The following is a 23,487-nucleotide window of genomic DNA, read 5'->3' as shown; positions in this document are numbered from 1 at the left end:
ATATATATATATATATATATATATACATACATATACAAGAGTGAAGGAATGCAGTAGATAAGATCTGGGCTACATATGTTTCATAGTAAGCAGAACCTCAGAAGTGGTAAATATCCAGGCAAGGTGTATACCACAGGCTACTCTTCAGACCAAGGAGGTGCATGTTAATGCAACCCTGGTCGCCTACCGTGAAAACTAAAAAAAAATTTTTTCAGCTTATCATACTTCGATACAAAAAAAAAAAAATCCCACAACCTTCCGTCTCAATAAACCACTGTTGTCCTTGTAAGTTGTTTTTCATGTTTACTATGGATTGCTTGAAGCTAACTTTCTTCCTACACCTCGATCTTCGGATCTTACATTTATAAATACATATATATAAGTGTGAGAAAGAGAAAGAATTTTATGTAATGACAAGTTTATTTAGCAAGAGAATCAGAAAGGAAGAGGTTTGTCAATGTTGTACAGTGTGAGGACCAAAGGCACGGGGTATTCTGGATTGCAAGGCAATGTATCAGAGAAAATCGTGATGCTTTGGGAGAGAAGTATGTATGCATGGATAATGGTATGTTTGCACTTACTGACTCTGTAAAGAAGGAGCCGTGGCAATGAAAGGTTGTTAAACATGAAGAATGATTGGGAGAAAGACGGACCAGCTATCCTAGTAAATAGTACAGAAAAGAGTCAAATGCTAAACTGGTGTAGCAGTGGTATAGTAAGTTGTTCCAAGGATAAAGGAGATATCTGACAGAGGCATCATATTGTTGGACCAAATCATGAAAGTTGCAGAAAAAATTACAGCTCAATTAATTATCTGTATAATCATCATCCTCATTTAATGTCTGTTGTCTATGCTGGCATGGGTTGGACGGTTTGACTGGCGGCTGGCAAGCTGGAAGGCTACACCAGACTCCAGTCTGATTTCGCATGGTTTCTATAGCCGGATGCTCTTCCTAATGCCAACCACTCTGAGAGAGTAATGGGTGCTTCTACATGCCACCAGCATGGGTGTCATTTGTGTAAGACTGGTATCTGCCACAACAGTGATTTTCCTCAGCTTGATGGGTCTTCTTCTCAAGTACGACATAATGTCAGTCATTGCTTCTGTGAGGCCCAACATTTAAGCCAGAGGTCTCAGTCATTGCCTCCGTGAGACACAACACTCAAAATGAGCTCAGCCACTTTGCCCCCATGATGCCCAATGCTTGAAAGGTGCCTTAAAGGTCTCAGTCATTGCCTTCATGAGGCCCATATCTGCCATGACTGTGATTTTGCTTGGCATGATGGGTTTTTGTCTCAAGCACAACATAATGCCAAAGGTCTTGTTCATTGCCTCTGAGGTAATATATATATATATATATCATCATCATCATCATCGTTTAACGTCCGTTTTCCATGCTGGCATGGGTTGGATGGTTCAACTGGGGTCTGGGAAGCCAGGAGGCTGCACCAGGGTCCAATCTGATCTGGCAGTGTTTCTACAGCTTGATGCCCTTCCTAACACCAACCACTCCGAGAGTGTAGTGGGTGCTTTTACATGCCACTAGCACAAGGGGCCAGGGGAGCTGGCATCGACTACGATCAGATTGTGCGTTTTATGTGTCACTGGCACGGAAGCCAGTCAAGACGGCACTGGCATCAGCCACATTCAGATGGTGCTTTTTACACGCTACTGGCATGGGGTTCACAACTACAATTTCCATTTGATTTGATTTTGATATTGCTGATGTTGATGTACTTGACTCAATAGATTTCCTCAAGCACAGCAGGTCGCCCCCTACAATCCAAGGTACTTTTGAATGGGCTGGGGCTGGTTATGTGAAACTGGTGTAGGATACAGCTGTGAACTCACTTTATTCGCCAGGTCTTCGCAGTCACAGCATATTTCCAGAGGTCTTGGTCTTTCGTCATTGCATCTGTGAAGCCCAACATTCAAAGGTCATGCTTCACCACCTCATCCCATGTCTTCCTGGGTCTCCTTCTACCCCGGATCCCTTCCACTGTTAGGGAATGACACTTCCTCACACAGCTCTCCTCATCCATCCGCAGTACATGACCATACCAAAGCAAACGTCTCTCTTGCACACTACATCCGATGCTTCTTATGTCTAACATTTCTCTCATGGCGCTTACACTCTGTTGCGTGTGCACACTGACATTACACACTCAGCAGATCATGCTAGCTTCATTTCTTTCGGGCCTACGCATGTCCTCCGCAGTCACAACCCGTTTCACTGCCATGAAGCATGGAAGTTCGTACACATGCATCATACAATCTACCTTTCACTCTGAGCGAGAGGCCCTTTGTCACCAGTAGGGGTAGAAGCTTTCTGAACTTTGCCCAGGCTACTCGTATTCCAGTAGTAATACTCTCTGAGCATCCTACCCCACTACAGACTTGGTCACCTTGGTAGCAGAGTCTGTATATATACGCGCACACACACATTTGTGTGTGTGCATGCATCTATGTGTCAATGTTCACACACACACGTGCACATATACATATGCATAATATATTTTTGATAGTAAGAAAGAAGAGATGGATTGACAGACAGAAAGACAGAGAAACAGAGTGACACATACTCTTGATGCCTTGCCCTGATGGCTGCAAGTTTTTCCATTGTAGGCTGAAAAAGAAAGATGAAACAATATTTAAAATTTAAAAATAAAAAGACAAAATATTCACTTTTAAACAAAATTCAATTCAACTCATCAAAAATTTTAAAGGTTAACATTTATTTCAAAATTCATATTTAATAAAATTTCAGCAAATTTACATTTTTCATTCTTTTGATTTTCTTTCTTTTTTTTTTTTGTTTAGAATCCAGGTGTGGAAGCAAAAGCTGGAACAAAGGCCTTGGAATTAACTAAGGAAAGACTAAAGTTTCAGCTAACAGCAAAGCAGATAGGATTCTACTCCCTTCAGGTAAATGGTTCTGCTTGATATGTAGGAAAACTGTAGGTAGGAATTCCATACATTGTACCCAGTGAAAAGTTATGGACACACAAGAGATGCAGCGGAATCAAAGGATAGTTAATGGAAAAAGTAGTATTAGTAAGAGGAAAATGCACAGGAGCAACAAACACTAAGGATACACTGGAAATAAATTTTCTGAAACACCTTGGAGGCTCCCTAGAAGAAGTAGATAGTTTCTGTTACCTAACTGACCTAATTAGTAGTGGCGGAGGATATCAGTGATTCTCAACTATTTTTTTGCCCTTGGATGCCTTTGGTTCCTATTTTACTCACTGGACCTCCATAGCCATTTGATATATATATATATATATATCGTCATGGCACCTGTGCCCAGCATCGCCTCCCTGGCACTTGTGCTAGATAGCATATGTAAAGACATTTGAGCGAGATCGTTGCCAGTGCTGCCGAACTGGCTCCTGTGCAGGTGGCATGTAAAAAACACCATTTCGAGCGTGGTCGTTGCCAGTACCGCCTGACTGGCCTTCGTGCCGGTGGCATGTAAAAGCACCCACTACACTCTCAGAGTGGTTGGTGTTAGGAAGGGCATCCAGCTGTAGAAACTCTGCCAAATCAGATTGGAGCCTGGTGTAGCCATCTGGTTTCACCAGTCCTCAGTCAAATCGTCCAACCCATGCCAGCATGGAAAGCGGATGTTAAATGACGATGATGATAATGATGATGATATATAAATATCTCACTGTATTTTTATTATTAAATATTATCAGGAACTGTCACCATCATCATTTAACGAATGTTATCCATAGTGGTAAGATGCCAGTCTGATTTGGCATGGGTTCTACAGCTAGATTCCTTTCCTAAAGCCAACCACTTCGAAAGTGTAACAGGTGCTTTTTAAGCCAGAAGCATGTAAAATAGCAATTTATTGCACATAAATTTTAACAAGAAAATCTGATATGGACTGCCAAGGGCCATATGGACTCTGGTTGAGATCCACCGGTTAATATATTAATTAAAAGAAAAATTTGTAAGTAAACCAAAAGAAGAAGAGAGGTAGTGGTCATTACTTTTGCAAGCCGTGTTGAAATAATGCAAACATAAACATCTGCCTGTTTATGTCTGGAGAAAATCACAGGCAGGGAAGGAAGAGGAGGCCTGATTGAATGCTTGTGATACAAGAAAAAAAAAAAAAAAAACCCTCTGCTAAAGACACTCTAGGATTGCAGGTGTTAAATTAAGATGAAGTTAAGCCTACTACTAATATAACAATTATCAATTTACTATAGAAGTTAGCCAAGATTTTAGGAAAAATTAATTACCATAGAGTATTTGAATCAAAATTAAACTAAAATTTAGACCAAAGTAGTTAAGTCTGATCCTAGATATTTATAGAACCTAGTATAGCTTAATTGAGACAAAATCAAACATGAATTTATTAAACAGACCCAAAGCAATTTGTCTTCTTCAGCTCTATAAACGTGTATTAGCGTCCCATAGTCCAAACCAGTCCAAATGCTAAGATAGCGAATCACCTGACGGATATCTAATTTTCTGAAATAAATAAAAGAATTATAAAAATATAATAAAACAAATTCATTAAGAAAATACTTTTTAACAAGTTATAAAATATTCTTCAACTATCTGTTTAGTATAAAATATTCCAAATGCTTTCTCTTTAACAAGAAGAAAAGGCAAACCACAACCATAAACCTCAACACCATACCTGTAAACTCCAGCCTCACAGGAATATTATCTGGTCAAAATATTAGTCAATGTTTGCTGCTCTTGAGTCGGCAAATATATAGAGAAGGGGTACACTAGGCTCATCCTATATCTCTGTATAGATTATCTAAGATTAGATGTTACAAATCTGAGATTCTCTTCAGTATTGTAAAACAGTTAAAATGTTTCAATGCTAAAAGAGCATTGAAACATTTTATTAAAATAATGTGAGACTGGTAAAATGTAAAAAGACGATAATACAAGGCAGCTTACAAGTTAAACACATGATTTGGAAGATTATAGAGTAGAGATAATACAGAAGCTGGATAATCATTTTTCATGTAAGAAAGGAAAATCTTGATGTATTTATCAAACTCTAAATAGAAAAAATAATAATTTCTTAATCATCACAAAGTCATGAAACTGGAAAGAAGGGTGCAATCAATTTAATAGATCCTAATATTTCCTAAGTGTTTATCATATGACATCTGGAGGTATGAAAAGCAAAATTAACTCTGCTAAGATATTAACACAGATCTTACAGATCTGAGTTCATATCTGAGATAACTAAATAAATCTTACCTTATCTGACCATAGGAGCCCCACCCAAACATAGAAAATGGTTTATGCACAATGATTATAAACATTTTAGGGGTGTGCTTATATAATAGTCAAGGGTGAGGCAAATACAAATATAAACATCAAAACAGACTCACTCAAAGACTCAACCATATTGTATTCCGAGTGGTTCCATGCCCTCAAATGTAATCTTCAGAAAGATTTCAAACACTATTCCTTTCATAAACACTTTCATCAAATTTACTAACAGTAAGGGATTGGGCATGGCTGTGGAGTAAGAGGTTTGCTTCTTCCCAACAACGTGGTTCCAAGTTCAGTCCCACTGCATGGTACCTTGGGTAAGTATCTTCTACTGAAGTCCTGGGTCAACCAAAGCCTTGTGAGTAAATTTGGTAGATGGAAACTGAAAGAAGCTTGTCATGTATGTGTATGTGAGTGTAGGTGTGTGTGTGTGTTTGTGTGTGTATGTGCATGTGTGTATGTGTATGCACATCTCTATGTATGGTAGCACCTCACCACTGCTTGACAACTGGTGTTGGTGTGTTTACATCCCCATAACTTAGCAGTTTGGCAAAAGAGACTGATAGAATAAGGCTTAAGAAAAAATTAAGTACTGGGGTTTCATTCATTTGACTAAAAATTCTTCAAATGGATGCCCCAGCATGGCCACAGTCTAATGACTGAAACAAGTAAAAGTTAAAGGATAAAAGATATCCTGAAGTACAAGCAAGACTGTGTGGTAAGAAATTAGTTTCTAACCACATGGCTCCAGGGTTTCTTGGACAGGTGTCTTCTTTTGTAGCCGCACTCCCAACCAAAACCTTGTCAGTCGACTGGGAAGACGGAAACTGAAAAAAGCCCACTGTGTATATACATGTGTGTGTGTGTTACCGTCTCCTTAACTTGACTTCATGTGATAGATTGTAAACGAGTGTCACTGTTATGCAAGTGGTGTCCTTTGTTTGCTATCTGCCATGGAAACATGTCTGGTTATGGAGAAATATTATCTTGAATGGGAACAAGTGAAGACTGGCAATCGGAAGGGCATCAGGCTGTAAAAAATATGCCTCAACAAATTCTGTCCAATCCATGACAACATGGAAAAATAGATGTTAGAATGAAGCTGATGATGGTAATGATGATGATGATTACAATGATAATTCCTATATTATTATCCCATTTATACATCAGTCTTCTCATTACTTAAAAGCAAAAGTCAAATTTAAACAAGATGTGATAATATTACTTACTCAAATTTTTGTCTTTCCATGATGCTAGGGAGCTTTTCTACGCCCCTCTCAAATTCTTCATATTCCTAGAAATGTTTACAAAGAAGGCATTTATTGTGACTTTATAACAAAAGTAATGGATTTCACACCTATAATTCCATTTTAATTTGCACATTGACTGTTCAATGAAACTGGACATTTGTTATTTTTATCTTTTAATCTAAGACTCATGAAAAGGGGAGAGGAAAATATTCTCAAGTGCAAATCTTGTCTCAGGTATGGCTGTGTAATAAGAAATTTGCTTCCAAACCACATGGTTCTGGGTTCAGTTCCTCTTTGTGACACCTCCAGCCCATCAGGAATCACCGCTAAGATGTTTAAAATATCTGGCAGTGTGGGAAATTGTTTAGTCACCTGTATTGTAAATAACATGGTTCATGAAGGAGTCATACCCAATGATTGGTGTAGCAGTACCATACTAAACTGTTACAAACGTAAAGGTGATGCTTTAGATAGAAATAATTACAGAGGTATCAAATTGTTGGATCAGGTGATGAAAGTTACAGAGAGACTTAGTCTAGATGAGATGCAGTTTGGTTTTGTACGAGGTAGAAGCACCACTGATGCTATATTTCTGGTAAGGTAACCTGTCCAAAGAAAAATCTCTGTAGCTGGCGTTTGTTGACATAGAGAAAGCTTTTGACAGGGTCCCCTGATCCCTTATCTGGTGTCAATGCGGAAACTAGGGATAGACAAGTCGTTGATGAGAGCCGCAGAAGCCTTGTACAGGGACACTATCAGCAAGGTGAGGGTGGGCAATGAGTACAGCAAAGAATTCAGCGTACAAGTAGGGGTTCACTAAGGATCAGTACTCCCCTCTTGTTCATCATAGTCATCCGGGCAATAACAGAGGAATTCAAGACACAAAGGTGCAGCAACATCAGAGGAAGGTTAACAGGGAGACTAATTTTGTATGTGAAAGGTGCACAGGTACAATAAATGCTAAAAATGCACAGAAAATAGACTCCATCAACTGCTTCCATTATCTAGGAGGCCAAGTTAGTAGTGGAGGTGGATGTTCCAAGAGCGTAGCTGTGAGAATAAGATTAGGCTGGGTAAAGTTCAGAGAGCTCCTACTCCTGCTGGCAACAAAGGGCCTCTCTCTCAGAGTGAAATGGAGATCGTTTGATGCCTGTGTGCAAACAGCTATGCTGCATGGCAGTGAAACATGGGCTGTGATAGCTGAGGACATGCGTAGGGTTGGCAGAAATGAAGCCAGTACACTTTGCTGGATGTGCAATGCCAGTGTGCATGTTCGACAGAGTGTAAGCATCTTGAGAGGAAACTGGCATAAGAGGAACTAGATGTGGTGTGCACAGAGAGACAACTGCATTGGTCATGTGATGTATATGTATAAGGGTAGCTGTGTAAAGAAGTACTGATCTCTAAATGTGGAGAGAACCTGCGGTAGAGGAAGACAGGGGACAAGGTGCTGAGGCATGATCTTCAAACTCTGAGCTTCACTAGTGACTGAAGCCTATGGCAATGTGCTGTGCTTGAGAGGACTCATCAAGCCATGTGAAATTGTAGTTGTCATCAATGCTGGTGTCATGTAACTGGCATGCAAAAAGCACCTTTTGAGTGTTGGGCCTCACAGGGGCAAAGTGGCTGACTGATGCTGGTGGCATGTGAAAAGTACCTAGTACACTCTCAGAGTGGTTGGCATTAGGAAGGGCATCCAGCCGTAGAAACAATGCCAAATCACACTGGGGTCTAGTGCAGCTTTTCAGCTTGTCAGCCCTGGTCAAACTGTCAAACCCATGCCAGCATGGACAATGGATGTTAGATGATGATGATGATGATATACATATATATATATAGTTTTAGGGAAAATAACCAAGTTTCAAGAACTCATCGAGGAAAATCCACTATCACATATAGAAAAATTAATAATCAGGAATTACGGAAAAATTTGGATAAGTACTGTTTTTTACTTTGCTAAAGATTTTCTACTATTTGAAAATATGTATTCTTGTTTTTTATATTATTCATTTGGTTCTTTATAGATTATTTTTAATAGATAACTTATTTAACACTAAATTATTTAGAAGTTATAGTTTCGTTTCAACATAATATTAGAACTTCGATTTGAATAGTGTTGATATATTTTCGATTATCTTTGATTAATAATTAATCTTTATAGTTTATAATATCGTTAAAGATTTTTTAAAATTAAAACTTTGTATATATATATAAAGTTTAATCTTTTATTCTTAATAATTTTTTCTTTCCTAATTTTTCCATTCATAATTTTTTCATTCATATTTTTATTATTACGTTTGTAGAAATAAATAATCTTGTATTTTTCTATTATTCAATTGATTTTTAATTACAATTAAATAAATGTCTTTAGCTTCAAATAGTATAGCTTTAACTATTACACCGGTTAAATATGTACTAATTTTATCTTCATTATTATTTTAAACTTAAACTTCGTTCAAATTGTATTTAAAACAATGATAATTTAAAACAATGATAATTTATGTAAGATGTTTTTTGTATATAATATACATGTTATTATAATGGATGAAGGGATGATTATTGAATGGTTATTATTTTGATGTTATGATATTTTTAATAATTTTTCTATCTTTATATAATAAGTATTTCATATTAATTCATTTGGTACTTATTGTTGGTTGAGATATATATAATTATTGTTCTACTTACGATCTGACGAGTAGCTATATTTTTGAATAGAATTTATTTTCGATAATTTCAATTGATTTTAATCGATTTAAATTTCTTTTCTATTTGAAAATTAGTTATGAAACACGTGTAATCTTTTTATTATATTTATCTTATGATATTTACTTTACTTTATATTATACTCATTTATTGTGCTTTTAATTATTAATTTTTCTATATGTGATAGTGGATTTTCATCGATGAGTTCTTGAAACTTGGTTATTTTCCCTAAAACTATATATTTTATATATATTTTATCTATAAAGCTCAATTCAATTTTAATTTTTTATAAATTGATTTTAATTGAGTTTTTACCTGTAATTTGGGATTTTGTCCCTAATATTATTATATATATATATATATATATATATATATATATATGTATATATATACATACATACAAATATATACACACACACACACATACAAATATACACATGTGTCTTTGTCTGTGATTGTGCCCCACCACTGTTTGACAACCAGTGTTGGTGTGTTTACATCCCTGTAACTTAGCAGTTTGGCAAAAGAGACCAATAGAACAAGTAAGTACTGAGGTTGATTCACTCAACTAAAGCTTTTTAAAGGAGGTGCCCCAGAGACATTGCAAAGCATTCCATCTGGTGTCTTTTTATTTTTGGCTTGTTTCAGTTATAGGAGTGTGGCCATTCTGGAGCACTGCCTTGGAGGGTTTAATCAAACAAATTGACCCCAGAACTTCAGCCACCAATAGAGTGACCAGGACTTGGGCTGGTGATTCATTCACTGAGCATGAATAGATGAAAATATACTGGTATATGAGGCCAGAGCATAGAGAGCTAGAACAAATACTGCAAGACATTTTAGACAACACTCTAATAACCAGTCAATTTGCTATCTTATACAATATATAAATATATAAAATTCAACTAACCTCGTTGTATGCAAAATAACTTTTCGCAAGTTCTCTGCAAAGGAAAATAAAAATAATAATAATAAAAATAATAATAATAATAATAATAATAATAATAATGGTTTCAAATTTTGCTGCAAGGGCAGGAACTTTGGGATAGGGGATGAATCAATTACATTGACCCCAGTGTTCAACTGGTATTTATTCTATTGACCCTGAAAGAATGAAAGGTCAAGTCAACTTTGGTGGAATTTGAACACAGAATGCAGTGACAGGCAAAATACCGCTAAGCATTTCGTCCGACATGCTAAGTAGTAATAATAATAATAATAATAAGGAACTGAAAATTATTCAAGAATGATCCCTGGCTTCCCATCCCTGCAGGAAGTGCAAAAGATTGTCTTAACTGCTACATCACATGTATTGGGAAGAGCATTGTCACTGTGAATTTTCTTTCCCTTTTTTCCCCTTTATTTTTTTGTTTACTTTTTGTTTTCCTTTTTCTCTTCATCTTTCTTCCTCTTTCTCTCTTTCACATGGCTTTGTAAATGAACAATCCAGTGTATCTATTTTAATGGCCTACCAATGTATACAGTGATTTCCTCTGCTCTAGGTGTTAGGAAGACACTTGGCAAGAAATGGAAACAAAATTGAAAGAAGACGATAATGAAAATAATAATAATAATTTCTTTATTGACCACAAGGGACAAGTGCGATTGAACACAAAAATTGAGTGAACAATAAAATAGCAATGATAAATAACAAGAAAATTCTAACAACTAAATTCTACAATAAGAAGGAGTTTCTTACAGGAACCTCACAAATCCTGATTGTCCTAACCACCAGGTGCACATGTTACTGTGGATCTGTGTAGTTCTGTAGAGTGTTAGAGTAATGAAGAATGAGGCCAGACTGGAGTTTATATTCTGGTGGTCCTTGTGGTGTAAATGGACACCATACAGATTAAAGAACCAAAGCTACATGGAAATCATAACCTTCATACAAGAGGATCACACCCACCATAGGTCTGACATGTAGAATAACACTTGGTACACTCTATTGCTCATCTCCATTTTGTGCAGTGTTTCACATGTCACATTGGCACAGCAATTTTTCTTCTTCTTAAACAAATATTGTTATCAAACAACCACCACAGATAATCTTGAAGCAGATGGAGTACATAAGTCTTAGTTGTAGTTGCTGATGTTTTGTCCCAAGCACAGCTCTAATCCAGCACACCTATAATCAAAAATGTTGTAGCCATGATGAATTTGTCGCTTTTTGAAACAGTACATTTGGCATTACATTATGCAATGTGTCCTTCCTGCTTTAAAATGATAGGATATGATTTCAATGAAATTTAGCTCTTTTTTCTGGCAGCTGGAGCAACCTATAGAGACTTCATTTTGGACATCTGGGTTGAATTTATTCTTCCTGTAATGCAGTAAGTTATGAATATGTAGAGATTCTTTCATTGCCAAAGATGATAGTGTAGTGACGCTTAAATAGCAGACGACTGTTATTGTTCACTTTCCGGAAAGCTTATCCCCGCATGCGCAGGGACTAGTTCCGGAAGGCACACAGGAAGAGTCTCATGCGCATGCGTAGAGTTCGACATCCAAAACGTTCCCGCTCTTTTCATTCTCTTGCTTCACTGATCTTCGTTGCGTCGAGACGTCCCACAGAACTCTCTCTCGACTCAGCACCAGAGCAACTCAAATAACCACAAAAACTGCATTGAGGGCGGCTCAGAAACCGAATTCCCTCCAAGCGTGAGCCGAATTCCACTGTAAATAAATATTGTTGTGTTGTTCAGAATCTGCATTCCGTTGTTTCTTCTAGAAATTTAATGTACGGAAGCAGGTATACACCTAATGGTGTATAACCACTTTCCTACAATAGTATCCGTCTTTTGTCCTTTCAATCTTATCTCATAGACAAACACTTTTGCAAAACTAGCTCACCTTTACAAGTAAAAGAAGGTGATGGTGTGATCTTCAATATGGACTCACATTATAGACAGATTGTCCTAAGCAGCATAACAGTTGTTGAATGAGCATTACTGACATCCAGAGTAGCAGGCATTTCAAGAAGGCTCAAACATTCAACACATGTATGCAGAATGGTTTTATTTCTCTCTCTATCTTATTGTAATTATTATGGCCAGGTTCCAACCCAAGCTGCAGCAACAAAGTCCATCCTGCACACTTGTCAGTCCATCATCGTTGCCTCTAGGTCCTGGATATGTTTCAAGCCGGTATCTGCAATCAAGTTGTCAATGTAAGTGTGTGATGACGTTTTCCTCTTCTTACATCATGATGAAGTGGGTTCCACACACTAATTTAGATGCTTCCAGTTCAGCATGTTGCGTGCAGTGACCAGACAGTTGCAGCTGTCTTTGCTTGATCTCCTTGCAAACTTTTAGCAAGTCTCCATAAAGGCATTTCTTTGTCATACGTTGCTGCCATTTCAGACTTAGGGCCATTTGTAGTATCCTTGTGTAGCACCCATTTAGCCAATTTGACAATTTCTTTGTCAGCATCCATGTTTCACTGCAATATAAAAGCACTGATTCAACAGTTGCAATGAACAGCTTGATTTTGGCAGACCCTCTTTAGTTTGCAACAGGCTGTCCATGCTTGTGCCTTCCTGATCCTGATGTCTGCATCTTGGATAATCCAAGTTGATGGTACTTCTCCGTTTGTAGAGTATATCTCAACCAGCCATTGTCCCACCTTGATAGCACAGGGGAGCCTAGGATTTTTGGAAATTGTTCACAGTCCCCAAGAGAGAAGTTTTCTGGGATACAGCTGCTAGTTCACTCTCATTAGTACTCAGAGCTTTTTCAAGAATGTCTTTCCTACTACTATTCCTCTATAAATAACATGGAAATTTCACGAAGTGCATAGCCCAACTAGGAGAGGTCTATGGGTGATGGGCTACATTCCAGATGCCAGATGCCCATAGGTCTCCATTTGATCCAGAACAGCAGTTCTGATAAACAATTGAGCTGTGTGAAGACATACTTCACAGAAAGCGCCAGACCATCTCTGTAGGTGCTGCAAGATCCAGTCACAGTATACTGAAACCTTAGCATGGAAGGTGATGGCAGCAGATCGACTGCCTGACCTGTAGAAAAACATCCCAAGAAACAAAGGAATGTCATGTGAGAACTGTGCAGTAAGGTATTTTGCTGCATGTCATTTACTAGGGAACCAGTATTAGAGAACGAACGAAAGAATATTTAAAATTACAGTTCTATAAATTCCTGAAATTCTCATTCAAGTCAATCAACTGAGTTAGTTCTGTGTTGCTCTGTACATTGGTCATTCCTTGGATGGTTCCAGCAACATATCAGTTTTTCTATAAAAAGAGGTTAGTAACCCTTTTCTTCAACTTTTAACCACCACTGCTGCTACCACCACCTGTCTGTTCCAGTCTGTTTTGGCTTGGTTTCTACAGCTGGACACCCCTCCTAATGCCAATGACTCCACAGAGTGTACCAGGTGCCTTTTATGTGTCACCAGCACTGGTCATGCCTATGATTTCATTTAGTATGATGTAACTTCTCAAGCACAGCAAATTGCCAAAAGTCACAATCATTTGACACTGTCTCTGTGAAACTCAACAACCAAAGATCATATTTCACCACCTCATCCCATGTCTTCCTGGGTCTACCTCTTCCACAGTTAGTGAACTGTGCTTATTTATGCATCTGTCCTCATTCATATGCAACACATAGCAATACCAGTGCAGTCTTCTCTCTTGCACACTACATCTGATGCCTCCTATACCCAATTTTTCTCTCAAGACACTCACACTCTGACATTATCCATTCAGCAGAGCATGCTAGTTTCATTTCTTTCAAGCCTTTGCAAATCCTCTGCAATCACAGCCCGTTTCACTGCCATGTAGCATGGCTGTTCACACACAGGCATCATACAATCTGCCATTCACTCTGAGGGGAGAGACCCTTTGTTATCAACAAAGGCAGAAGTTCTCTCAACTTCACCCAACCCATTCTTATTCTAGCAGCTATGCTCTCAGAGCATCCTCCTCCTCCACTGCTGACTTGGTTATCGAGGTAACAGAAGCTATCTACTACTTCTAAATACATCCTCGGAAAGTTAATGAAGTCAATTCTTTGTACATTCCTAGTGTTTATTGTGTCTACACATCTGCAACACACAGAGACTACTTTCTCTATTAACCTTCCTCCGATACAGCTACATTTCTTATGTATCCATGCTTGCACTGGGTACATGTTATGGAGCTTCTACCTACACTTTTTCTGCATATTGAGCAAGGCCATCTCCTTGAAGGGCTTGTGATTTGTCTGTTCAATTTACTAAGACTTTGGTCTTAGCAAAATTACCTCTAAGGCCCTTATCTTCCAGATCTGGCTTCCACAGCTGGAATTTTTCTCTAGTTCTGATAGTAATTCAACTATAAGAACAAGGTCATTAGCATAGAAGAGCTCCCAAGGGCAGCCCATCTTAAGTTCTTCTGTTATGGCCTGGAGGACTATAATGATCAAGAAGTGAGTTGAGAACTGATCCCTGGTGAACTCCTACCTGTACACTGAATTCATAGCTAAGGACGGTGGACATTAAATGATGATGATGACTCATTGCCAAATTTCCTGTTACTGGCAGCATCCTTGTACGACTCACCAACCACTCATCAATTCCTAGCTTCCACATTAACCATCAGATAAGGGAGCAGGGAACACTGTCAAAGTCTTTCTCCATGTCAACAAGAGTCAGGTACAGAATTTTACCAGAAATATAGCATCAGTAGTGCTCCTCCCTGGCACAAAACCAAACTGTATCTCATTTAGACTCACTTCCGAGTTAGTTTAGCTATGATATTCTCTGTAACTTACATTGCCTGGTCTAACAATTTGAAAGTTCTGAAATTATTTCTGTCTAAGGCATCACCGTTACCATTGTAGCAGTTGATTGTCATGCTGTTACAGCAACTATTGAGTATGACTCCCCCATGGACAACCTGATTAACTAGACAGGTGACTAGACCATTTCCCACTTTGCCAGATATATTAAGCATCTCAGTGGTGACACCTGATGAGCCAGGGGCTTTCCTTGTCTTCATATCCTTCATAGCTTTATCTACCAAGCTGCTATCTATTTGGATAGCTGCTCTCATTTTTATCAATTTTAATAGTGACATTTCCAAGCCTTCAAATTCATAAAACCCAGCTTTCAAATTAAAATTGGTGGAGTTCCTCCAACATTTCATGTAAATTTGAATTTCAGTATAATTTAAAACATTATTCAATTCAATTTTTTCTTTTTATCCCACTTGACCATTTCAATCTGTGAAAATATCTTATTTTAACATTTTAAATTTCAAATGCAAAGAAACTGTGAAGTAAAATTGAGCTTGGACTGAAAATTTCTTCCTTTATCTCTGTATGCACTTGGGCCTTATATCTTTAATCTTGTAGTTAAATATAAATATTAAAAAAAATGTAATAAAAACTAGATGAACAGGATTCTGCATATCTGCTTATGTCATCATATTCATGGATTGTAGTCTTGCATCGAATTACAAATAAAATTCAAATTAAAGATGTCATAAAATTACTTACGTGATCTGTGAACTTCGAATAATTTCTGGCAAGCTTTGAATTTTGCTCTCCAAGAAGCAATATTCCTAGAAATGTTCACAAATAAAGAATTTGTAGTGACAGCCTCATAAAATTGAGAACATTATATCTATAGTTTTTAGCTGGCATATGACTCGTCTATGAAACTAAACATTATCTGACTTAGAGAAACACTTCTGTTGTTTTGTTTCTTGATGTCCACAGTAGCATCAAGTGTGGCATACTTTTATTCTTTTACTTGTTTCAGTCATCTGACTGTGGCCATGCTGAAGCACCGCCTTAAAGCGATTTTTAGTAAAAGAAATCGACCCCAGGACTTATTGGTCTCTTTTCCTGAACTGCTAAGTTATGGGGACATAGACACACCAGCATCGGTTATCAAGCAATGGCCGGGCAAAAAACACAGGCATAGTGCTGCCTGACTGGTCCCGTGCTAGTGGCATGTAAAAAGCACCACTTGAGCATGGTTATTGCCAGTGCTGCCTGACTGGCTCCTGTGCCAGTGGCAAGTAAAAAGCACCATTCAAGTGTGGTCGATGCCAGTACCATTTGACTGACCCTCGTGCCAGTGGCACATAAAAAGCACCCACTACACTCTCAGAGTGGTTTGTGTTAGGAAGGGCATCCAGCTGTAGAAACCTTGCCAGATCAGATTGGAGCCTGGTACAGCCATCTGACTTGCCAGTCCTCAGTCAAACTGTCCAACCCATGCCAGTATGGAAAAGGGACGTTAAATGACGATGACGACAACGATTATGATGATGATGATGATAATAATATATATATATATATACACATATATCTGTAATATAATATGTGACAGTCATTCGGTTGCCATAATAAAACTCTGAGTTTTGGATGTTGGGACAGAAATCTGCTCCGGCATCTCGTCAGTTATTAAGAGAAACAAAAATGCTATGATTTTCATAGCATTTTTGCTTGTCATGCCATGCAATGGGACTGAACCCAGAACCATGTGATTGAGAAGCAAGCATCTTACCACACAACCACGCCTGCGCCTATGATGTATGATTCAAAACAAGACTGGGAAGGAATATAAAAATAATTCCAGAACATATTATTTCAAACAACTCTATGGCTTACTAAAACTGACACAATGATTTCTAATACAGCTATGTAATCACAAACATTGTAGGTGTGACATAATCTACATATTTGTCCCTAGTATCTCACTTGTATTTATTCTATGAACCTTGGGAGGATGAAAGGCAAAAGGATGCCTGTGGCTTTGAAAGAAGACTTCGATGGGTTGTAACAAACTACTGTAAGGATATGTATCAAGAATTGTTCTGATTTTGTTACCCACTTCCTAAAAAGGAGCCTCAGACCAGTCACTTGCTTTATTAGAAGTGACAGCAAAATCTCCTCAAAATTTCCTCGAGAATAAAAAAAAAGAATGTTGGATGTATTGAAATTTGTAGCATCTAGATTAGTGGTTTCGGTGGAAATAAGGATACAGAATGGTTACAGCTTCAACAATACTGAGCCTAAGGTCAATATTAGAACTGACCTGGAAGTAAACAATAAACAAAACCAGAAAATTGAATACAAATCCAATACAAGAAACAAAGGCTTTCTCCTTCATTAGTTTCAATATCAAAGCTGTAGTGAGTACTGCTACCAACACATCTTCTACAACTTTACTTGTGTTATCAAGCTTCAATAAATGGAATGCTACACTGAACTCACTGGCATTTCAATTCAGAAATTGTAAACATTAAACTAGTATATCAAAATCTTGTAGACCATCAAGTCTCTTCCTCTTAATGCTGCACCAAATTACCAATATTCAAAAGAGGTGTAGAATTCCAAGACAACGTAGGGAAGCAAAATATGTTTGGCAAATGAAATAAATCTAATCTCTAGTCCCTAACAGAGAAGGACCCTCACAGAAGGCAGCATATAATCATTCCATTTGCTTAATTATAGCAACCAAATTGTCATCAACTATCATCTTTCAAATGGCATCAGCTTATATGAAGTTCTTCAATTTCAGACAATGATCCAAAAGAAAGACAATACTTTTATGATTTTTTTATAAGTTTGTTAGATGAGGCAAGTTAGTTTCCATGGCATTTTGGTAGCCCTGCCTCAGACTTGTAAGAATTTCAGTGTAGGATGTTTAACCTGAATAACTGAAGGTAAACAATAATCGGTGGAGAGGAAATACTGATTTGGTCCAAATGCATGAAAGTGAGGGAATTCTCAGTAAAGTCACCCAGGAACCAATCTTTTAAATATTTTGGTTTAAAACAAGAGAAATCTCAGTCATGACATCTCTAGTTAAAAGCATGCCAGAAAGAACAGGTGACTTAGATGAAACTGCACCTTGTTACCTAATGTGATGCCACAGGTAGGCTAATGATATTGTTTACCTTATTTCTTAAATGAATTCTTAAGTCTTTAGAAAAACCTTCAGAGATGACAGAATGTCGAAGGTTTTTGCAGGTTTATTGTTAACCATTTAACAGATTATCCAGTCAAATGCAATGCTTAATTATCTATATTGTTTTGAATTAATCATGCATTATCTCATATATTTGAGACCTTCAATGGTATGACAGTACATTTTTAAAATGACATTGTAGGTTAGGTGTAAAAGGTAACAGGTCATTGGTTTTGAACATAAGACAGGTAGGATATTTGGGCTGGATATAGCCAGTTTAAATGCTATGCTAAAGGGTTAAACATGTATTTGTAGGAACTTTTACGAGCATTAGGGAATTAAAAGCATTAAATTTTATTACAAATGAGAGCACACACAACAGTCAGGTAAGAAGTTAGTTTCCAAACCAGATGGTTCTGGGCTCAGACCCAATATGTGACACATTCTACTATAGCCTGGGGCCAACCAAAGCCTTGTTAATTGTGGCATGTAGAAACTGAAAGAAGCCCATTATATACGCATGTGTATGTGTGTGTGTCTATGTCTGCGCTTGAAAAGCAGTGTTGGTGTGTTTACATCCTTGTAACTTAGCAGTTTGGCAAAACAGACCGATACAATGAGTAACAAAAAAATTACTCATGTGAATTCATTCAACTAAAAATTCTCCAGGGCGGTGTCCCAGCATTGTTGCAATCTAATGAGTGAAGCAAGTAAATGATAAAAGAGAAAGGTGCATTGAAGGGCTCTGCCTGCATGAAATGGAACAAAAGAGAGATAAAAACCTCTGGGGTTAAGATGCTGGTATGTTTCAGTTCATATTACTAAAGTATCTATAACATTATTTCTACAGCAACACAGACAGAAGCAAAGTAGAGAGAAATACTTTGCCTCACCAAAGAAAAACAAATACAGACTAAATACCTGGCTGGTTTTGATCCCATGACCCAATAGTTTATTCCTACAACCATAGCATTTCTGCAGGTGTATCTATTTCAGCAGTTTATAATTAAATAATACCAGATTTAATAACAAATTAGTTATTTTAAGAATTTTAGTAATTGTTTAGCCCCAGGCCAGTCCTGATCCAGTAGACCTATTATCCCAAAAGAACGTTTCTTATGACTAAACCCAAAAAGGACACTTTTGCAGGACCTCCATCAATGGTAGGAAAAGGTGAGGATGAAACCATCACTTGTTTGGTATCATCAGACCATTTATCTCAAGTGAATGCTTACTACAGAAGGAATTCCACTGAACGCATCAAAAGTACAGCTGATGGTATTAGAATGGAGTAGGGATCAAATCTAACACCAAAGAACAAGTAAAGTTTATGCAAGAGAGCTTTCTAAGAGCTTGCTGCTACCAAATTTCATACACGACATTTGGCTTGACCCCACCAGATTAGGGGTTGAATATTGAGATTGAAGCTGGAATCACATACTTGCTAAGTAAACTTTTTAATGCATATCAATGCTTGTGCCTGCTTTGTGGGTGTGAAAGTGGATGGCTGTATTTTAAATGGAAGTGGCCATGGATGGCTGGCAAAGATATTCAATTTGAAACTATATGGTTCCTGATTCAATCCCAATGCACAGCACCTTGGGCAAGTGTGTTCTACCACAGTAATTATTTGACCAATTTCTTGTGAATAAAATTTGGTAGATGGAAACTGTGTAGAAGACCAGCTGTTGCATCTACATTGAAGCCTCCCTCTGTCTACAGCACAATGTTATCTAAGGAAAAGACAAAGGCCAATACAGTTTCACAGTATGGCTGTGAGAAGGGAAAGGGCAGGATGAGATATCACAAGGCATCCAATCAAGTGTTTTAACAATCCTAGACTGCTATTATTATTATTACCAAATTCAAAAAGGGAAAGGTACAATTAACTGCATTGATATTTGAACTCAGAATGTAGACAACCAAGACAAATATCGCAAAGCCTTCTACCAGATGCCTGAATCTCTCCACCAACATATTGGATTGTAAATAAATCATATCAACTAACCTCACGCTCTTTAAAGAGACTCGCTGCATATCTTCTGCAAAAGAAACAAACATATTTTCATCACACCATCACAATCATCATCATTATTTCTACATCAATGCACAAACGGAACCATTACAGAACTGTTATTTTGTGTTTGTACATTTTATTATTTTAATCTAAATCTACAATACATTTGAACAGGTTCAATCTCTGATTATCACCAGGCATCATATTTGTGGATGTCTGTAGAGTATCAAACTGGAATGTATTTAGTGTACTAAGATTTCTCTGTCAGCAAAAGCAGCCATGGTGAGTGAACGTCAGTTTTAGGTATGTTTTAACTGGCTTTTTAACAAGAGCATGACTCTTGCTAATAGGTAAAGCATCTTGGTTTTCCAAAAGGAACAAATGAATAAATGATATCACAAAGTATTATAAATGCTTCAAATTTTCATTAATTAAGCTTGAAACTCATGTTCATTCATTCAAATTAAGCTTCTATAAATTACTCTAGAGAAAGACTTTTGTCATTGAATAACAAGCGATTCTTCCTTATCTCCATTCTATACTGCACACTGGCCAGTCCTTGGTCAGTTTTGGTAGCATCTCAGGCATTTTAAGAAGAGGTTGCAAGCCCTTTGATTTAACCCTTCCCCAATTATAGAGACAGAGACACTGTGGATGTGTCCTAAGATATTTTACACAGCACAATGACACTAAAGCAAAGAAGTTAAGAAAGTTCAATTCATTTCTGTTGTTCTTGACTAAAGTTCATTATTTCAATGTGAACTGGAGAAAGAAATGATTCTGAATTGAAAATCCCACTCCCTTATTCTGTTTCTCCCCTGTCTCTGTTCTGTGGGTGTATGGAATAGGCTTGAGCCTTTTGTCCTGCAGTTAAGTACATACAAACAAAAATAGTGTATTAAAAGTTGCATAACCAGGACTTACTGAAGTTGAAATAATGAACATATAGATTCCATGTTGTCTCATATAAACAATGTCATGGCTTCTCTTACTATTTCCTACATTTATATTTCCTTGTTACAAATATAGGGTAAAGGATTATTAATTTATTAATAAATTAATAATTAATAATTTTTATCAAGTAGTTCAGTATGTAAAAACCATTATCGGTAAAGAAATTATTTAAAAATTTCTTTTAAATTTATAAACATAATTAAGAGATCAGCAACAGTTGCTTCACCACATACCGAAATTTAGAAAAGTGCTAAAACTCCAACAGATAGCAATACTTGTAACTCACAAAGGCAAAACAAGACGAAAAACAACGAAACTAACCAGTCTTAGTTAATCATAGACGTGTTTCTGAATCAGAATAGTAAAAACCTACATTTCTGAATTTCGGTATGTGGTGAAGCAACTGTTGCTGATCCCTTAATTATGTTTATATTTCCTTATATCGTTATCATATTTATACATCAAGATCTCCTCATAATTCAAAGTCAAAATCAAACTTAAGCAGAATGTTATATATTCACTTACTTGGCTTGTCTGCGTCCGAAAGTTTCTGGATATTCGTTCACTTCCTTCACAAAATCTTCATATTCCTAGAAAAGATTACAATAAAAGCATTTGTTTTGACTTTATAATAAAAACACTGATTTGATATTAATAATTCTCTTTTGAACTGGTTACAACTCTTCAATGAAACAAAACATTACCTGACTCACAGAAACACTTTTAAAAAAAAGCTTATCCTTTTCTCTATACATTCTAACTTCCAGTAAAGAGCTGAAATCATTGACTGATGGGGGATATTACCTAACTTGAGAAGTGATGCAGTAAAGGGACGTAACATAATACTACAAGGCATTTAATTTTGCACTGTCAACTGATTTTGATATTCCCTTCTAAAAAGAAGACTCTATGCAGTCACTAAAAGATAGCAGCAAATATCTCCCTTAAATCTAGCAAAAAACTAAAAGGTGTGGCTGTGTGGTAAGTCTGTTAGTTTATATTTGAAAGGAGGAATGGATACTTCTCCTACCAACCACAAACGCTACCTCTACCAATCAACTGAAATATTATTTGTTGTCTTATCAGACATGAAAAGATGGAAAGCTATGTAGACCTCAGCATGATTTTGGATTCAGAAATTCAAGAAAGGTGTTATGCTGTCATCTGATCTGCTCAGCTACATCTTCATCAACTATCATCATCATCATCAGCATCATTCAACGTCTGTTTTCCATGCTGGTATGCATTCGACAGTCTGAGAGGAGCCGACCAGGCTCCATTTCTCTATTTTTGAATGGTTTCAAGAGCTGGATGCAATTCCTAATGCCAACCACTTTACAGAGTGCACTGGATGCTTTTAAGCATAACCAGCATGGATGTGTATACGTGGCACTAGACTGGGTGGATTTTATGTGGTACTCACACCCATGAGCCTCCAAGATTATGAATGCTCAGCTAGAGAAGGATGCAGTGAGCATGCCTGTATGCAAGGACAACCCCACCTCTGCTTAGCTTGACATGTCTTGTCAAGCACAGCAAGCCACCAGGAGCCCTAGTCCCTGTCACCCCCTCTGTGAGACCCAACTTCTGAAGATCCTCTCTCACCACTTCATCCCACATCCTCCTGGGTCTACCCCTTCTACTTTAAAAGTTTTTAAATAAGTTTTTCAGTAGGGACAGATTAGTTTCCATTTTCATTTGGTAAAGCTGTTTGTTACTTAAGCTCAACATCTGAAGAAAAAAACAAATGGATGGAGAGGAAACTGTTGATTTGGTCCAAATGCATGAAGGTGAGAGAATTCATGCTAAAGGCACCCAAGAAGCAGATGGTGGTGTTAAACTGGGTGGCATGTAAACCCTGTACCCAGTTTCCTGATAAAGCAAAGGAGTTTGATGAAAACCAAACAGCTGGTCATCTTATGTCCATATGAATGAAAATAACGACCTGTAGATTGGAAATCATCATCTTCATCATAGTTTTAATATTCACATTTTATAGCTTTCGTGGGTTTGGCAGAATTCATTCATGTAGATGTTTTTTACAGTGTAAGGACTTAATGTGTTTCTTTGGATTTAGACTCCCAGGGAAAGACAATTGGAGCTAAACAACAATAACTGTAATAGTAACAACAATAACCACAAAAACCACAGTCAATGCTGCTGCTGCTACTGGTGCTACCCCCACTATTTTAGGTAAGGAAGAACTCCAGTAATTCACTTTCAAAATCAACAAATACTAAATCTAAAAACGACCGTTAAAAGGCTTTGGCTTTTTGTCATAAAACAGATGAAGGATAACAAGTCTGTGGATAGGATGCTTGTCTGTTTCAACTCACATTAACAGAGGATCTACTAACTTATTTCCAGTAGCTACACAA

General features: G+C 37.3%; 1 protein-coding gene across 2 annotated transcripts in view; it reads right to left on the bottom strand.

Annotated features, from left to right (window-relative positions):
* Positions 1–23,487, bottom strand: part of LOC106877687 (uncharacterized) — a 288,271-nt gene that overhangs the window by 20,724 nt on the left and 244,060 nt on the right. For both annotated transcript variants that reach the window (XM_089353047.1, XM_089353048.1), the window contains 7 exons: positions 21,635–21,699; positions 20,147–20,180; positions 15,714–15,778; positions 10,124–10,157; positions 6,487–6,551; positions 4,381–4,486; positions 2,584–2,627 (listed from right to left, as the gene is read on the bottom strand). In XM_089353047.1, coding sequence (XP_089209173.1) covers positions 2,584–2,627; positions 4,381–4,486; positions 6,487–6,551; positions 10,124–10,157; positions 15,714–15,778; positions 20,147–20,180; positions 21,635–21,699 — 413 coding nt within the window. The remainder of the gene's footprint in view (positions 1–2,583; positions 2,628–4,380; positions 4,487–6,486; positions 6,552–10,123; positions 10,158–15,713; positions 15,779–20,146; positions 20,181–21,634; positions 21,700–23,487) is intronic.

The sequence above is a fragment of the Octopus bimaculoides genome, chromosome 5 (assembly GCF_046866305.1).
Source record: "Octopus bimaculoides isolate indiv1 chromosome 5, ASM4686630v1, whole genome shotgun sequence".
In the NCBI taxonomy this organism is placed as follows: Eukaryota; Metazoa; Mollusca; class Cephalopoda; order Octopoda; family Octopodidae; genus Octopus; species Octopus bimaculoides.
The sequence above is the reverse complement of the archived record's forward strand: the minus strand, read 5'-3'. Positions and strand labels throughout refer to the sequence as shown.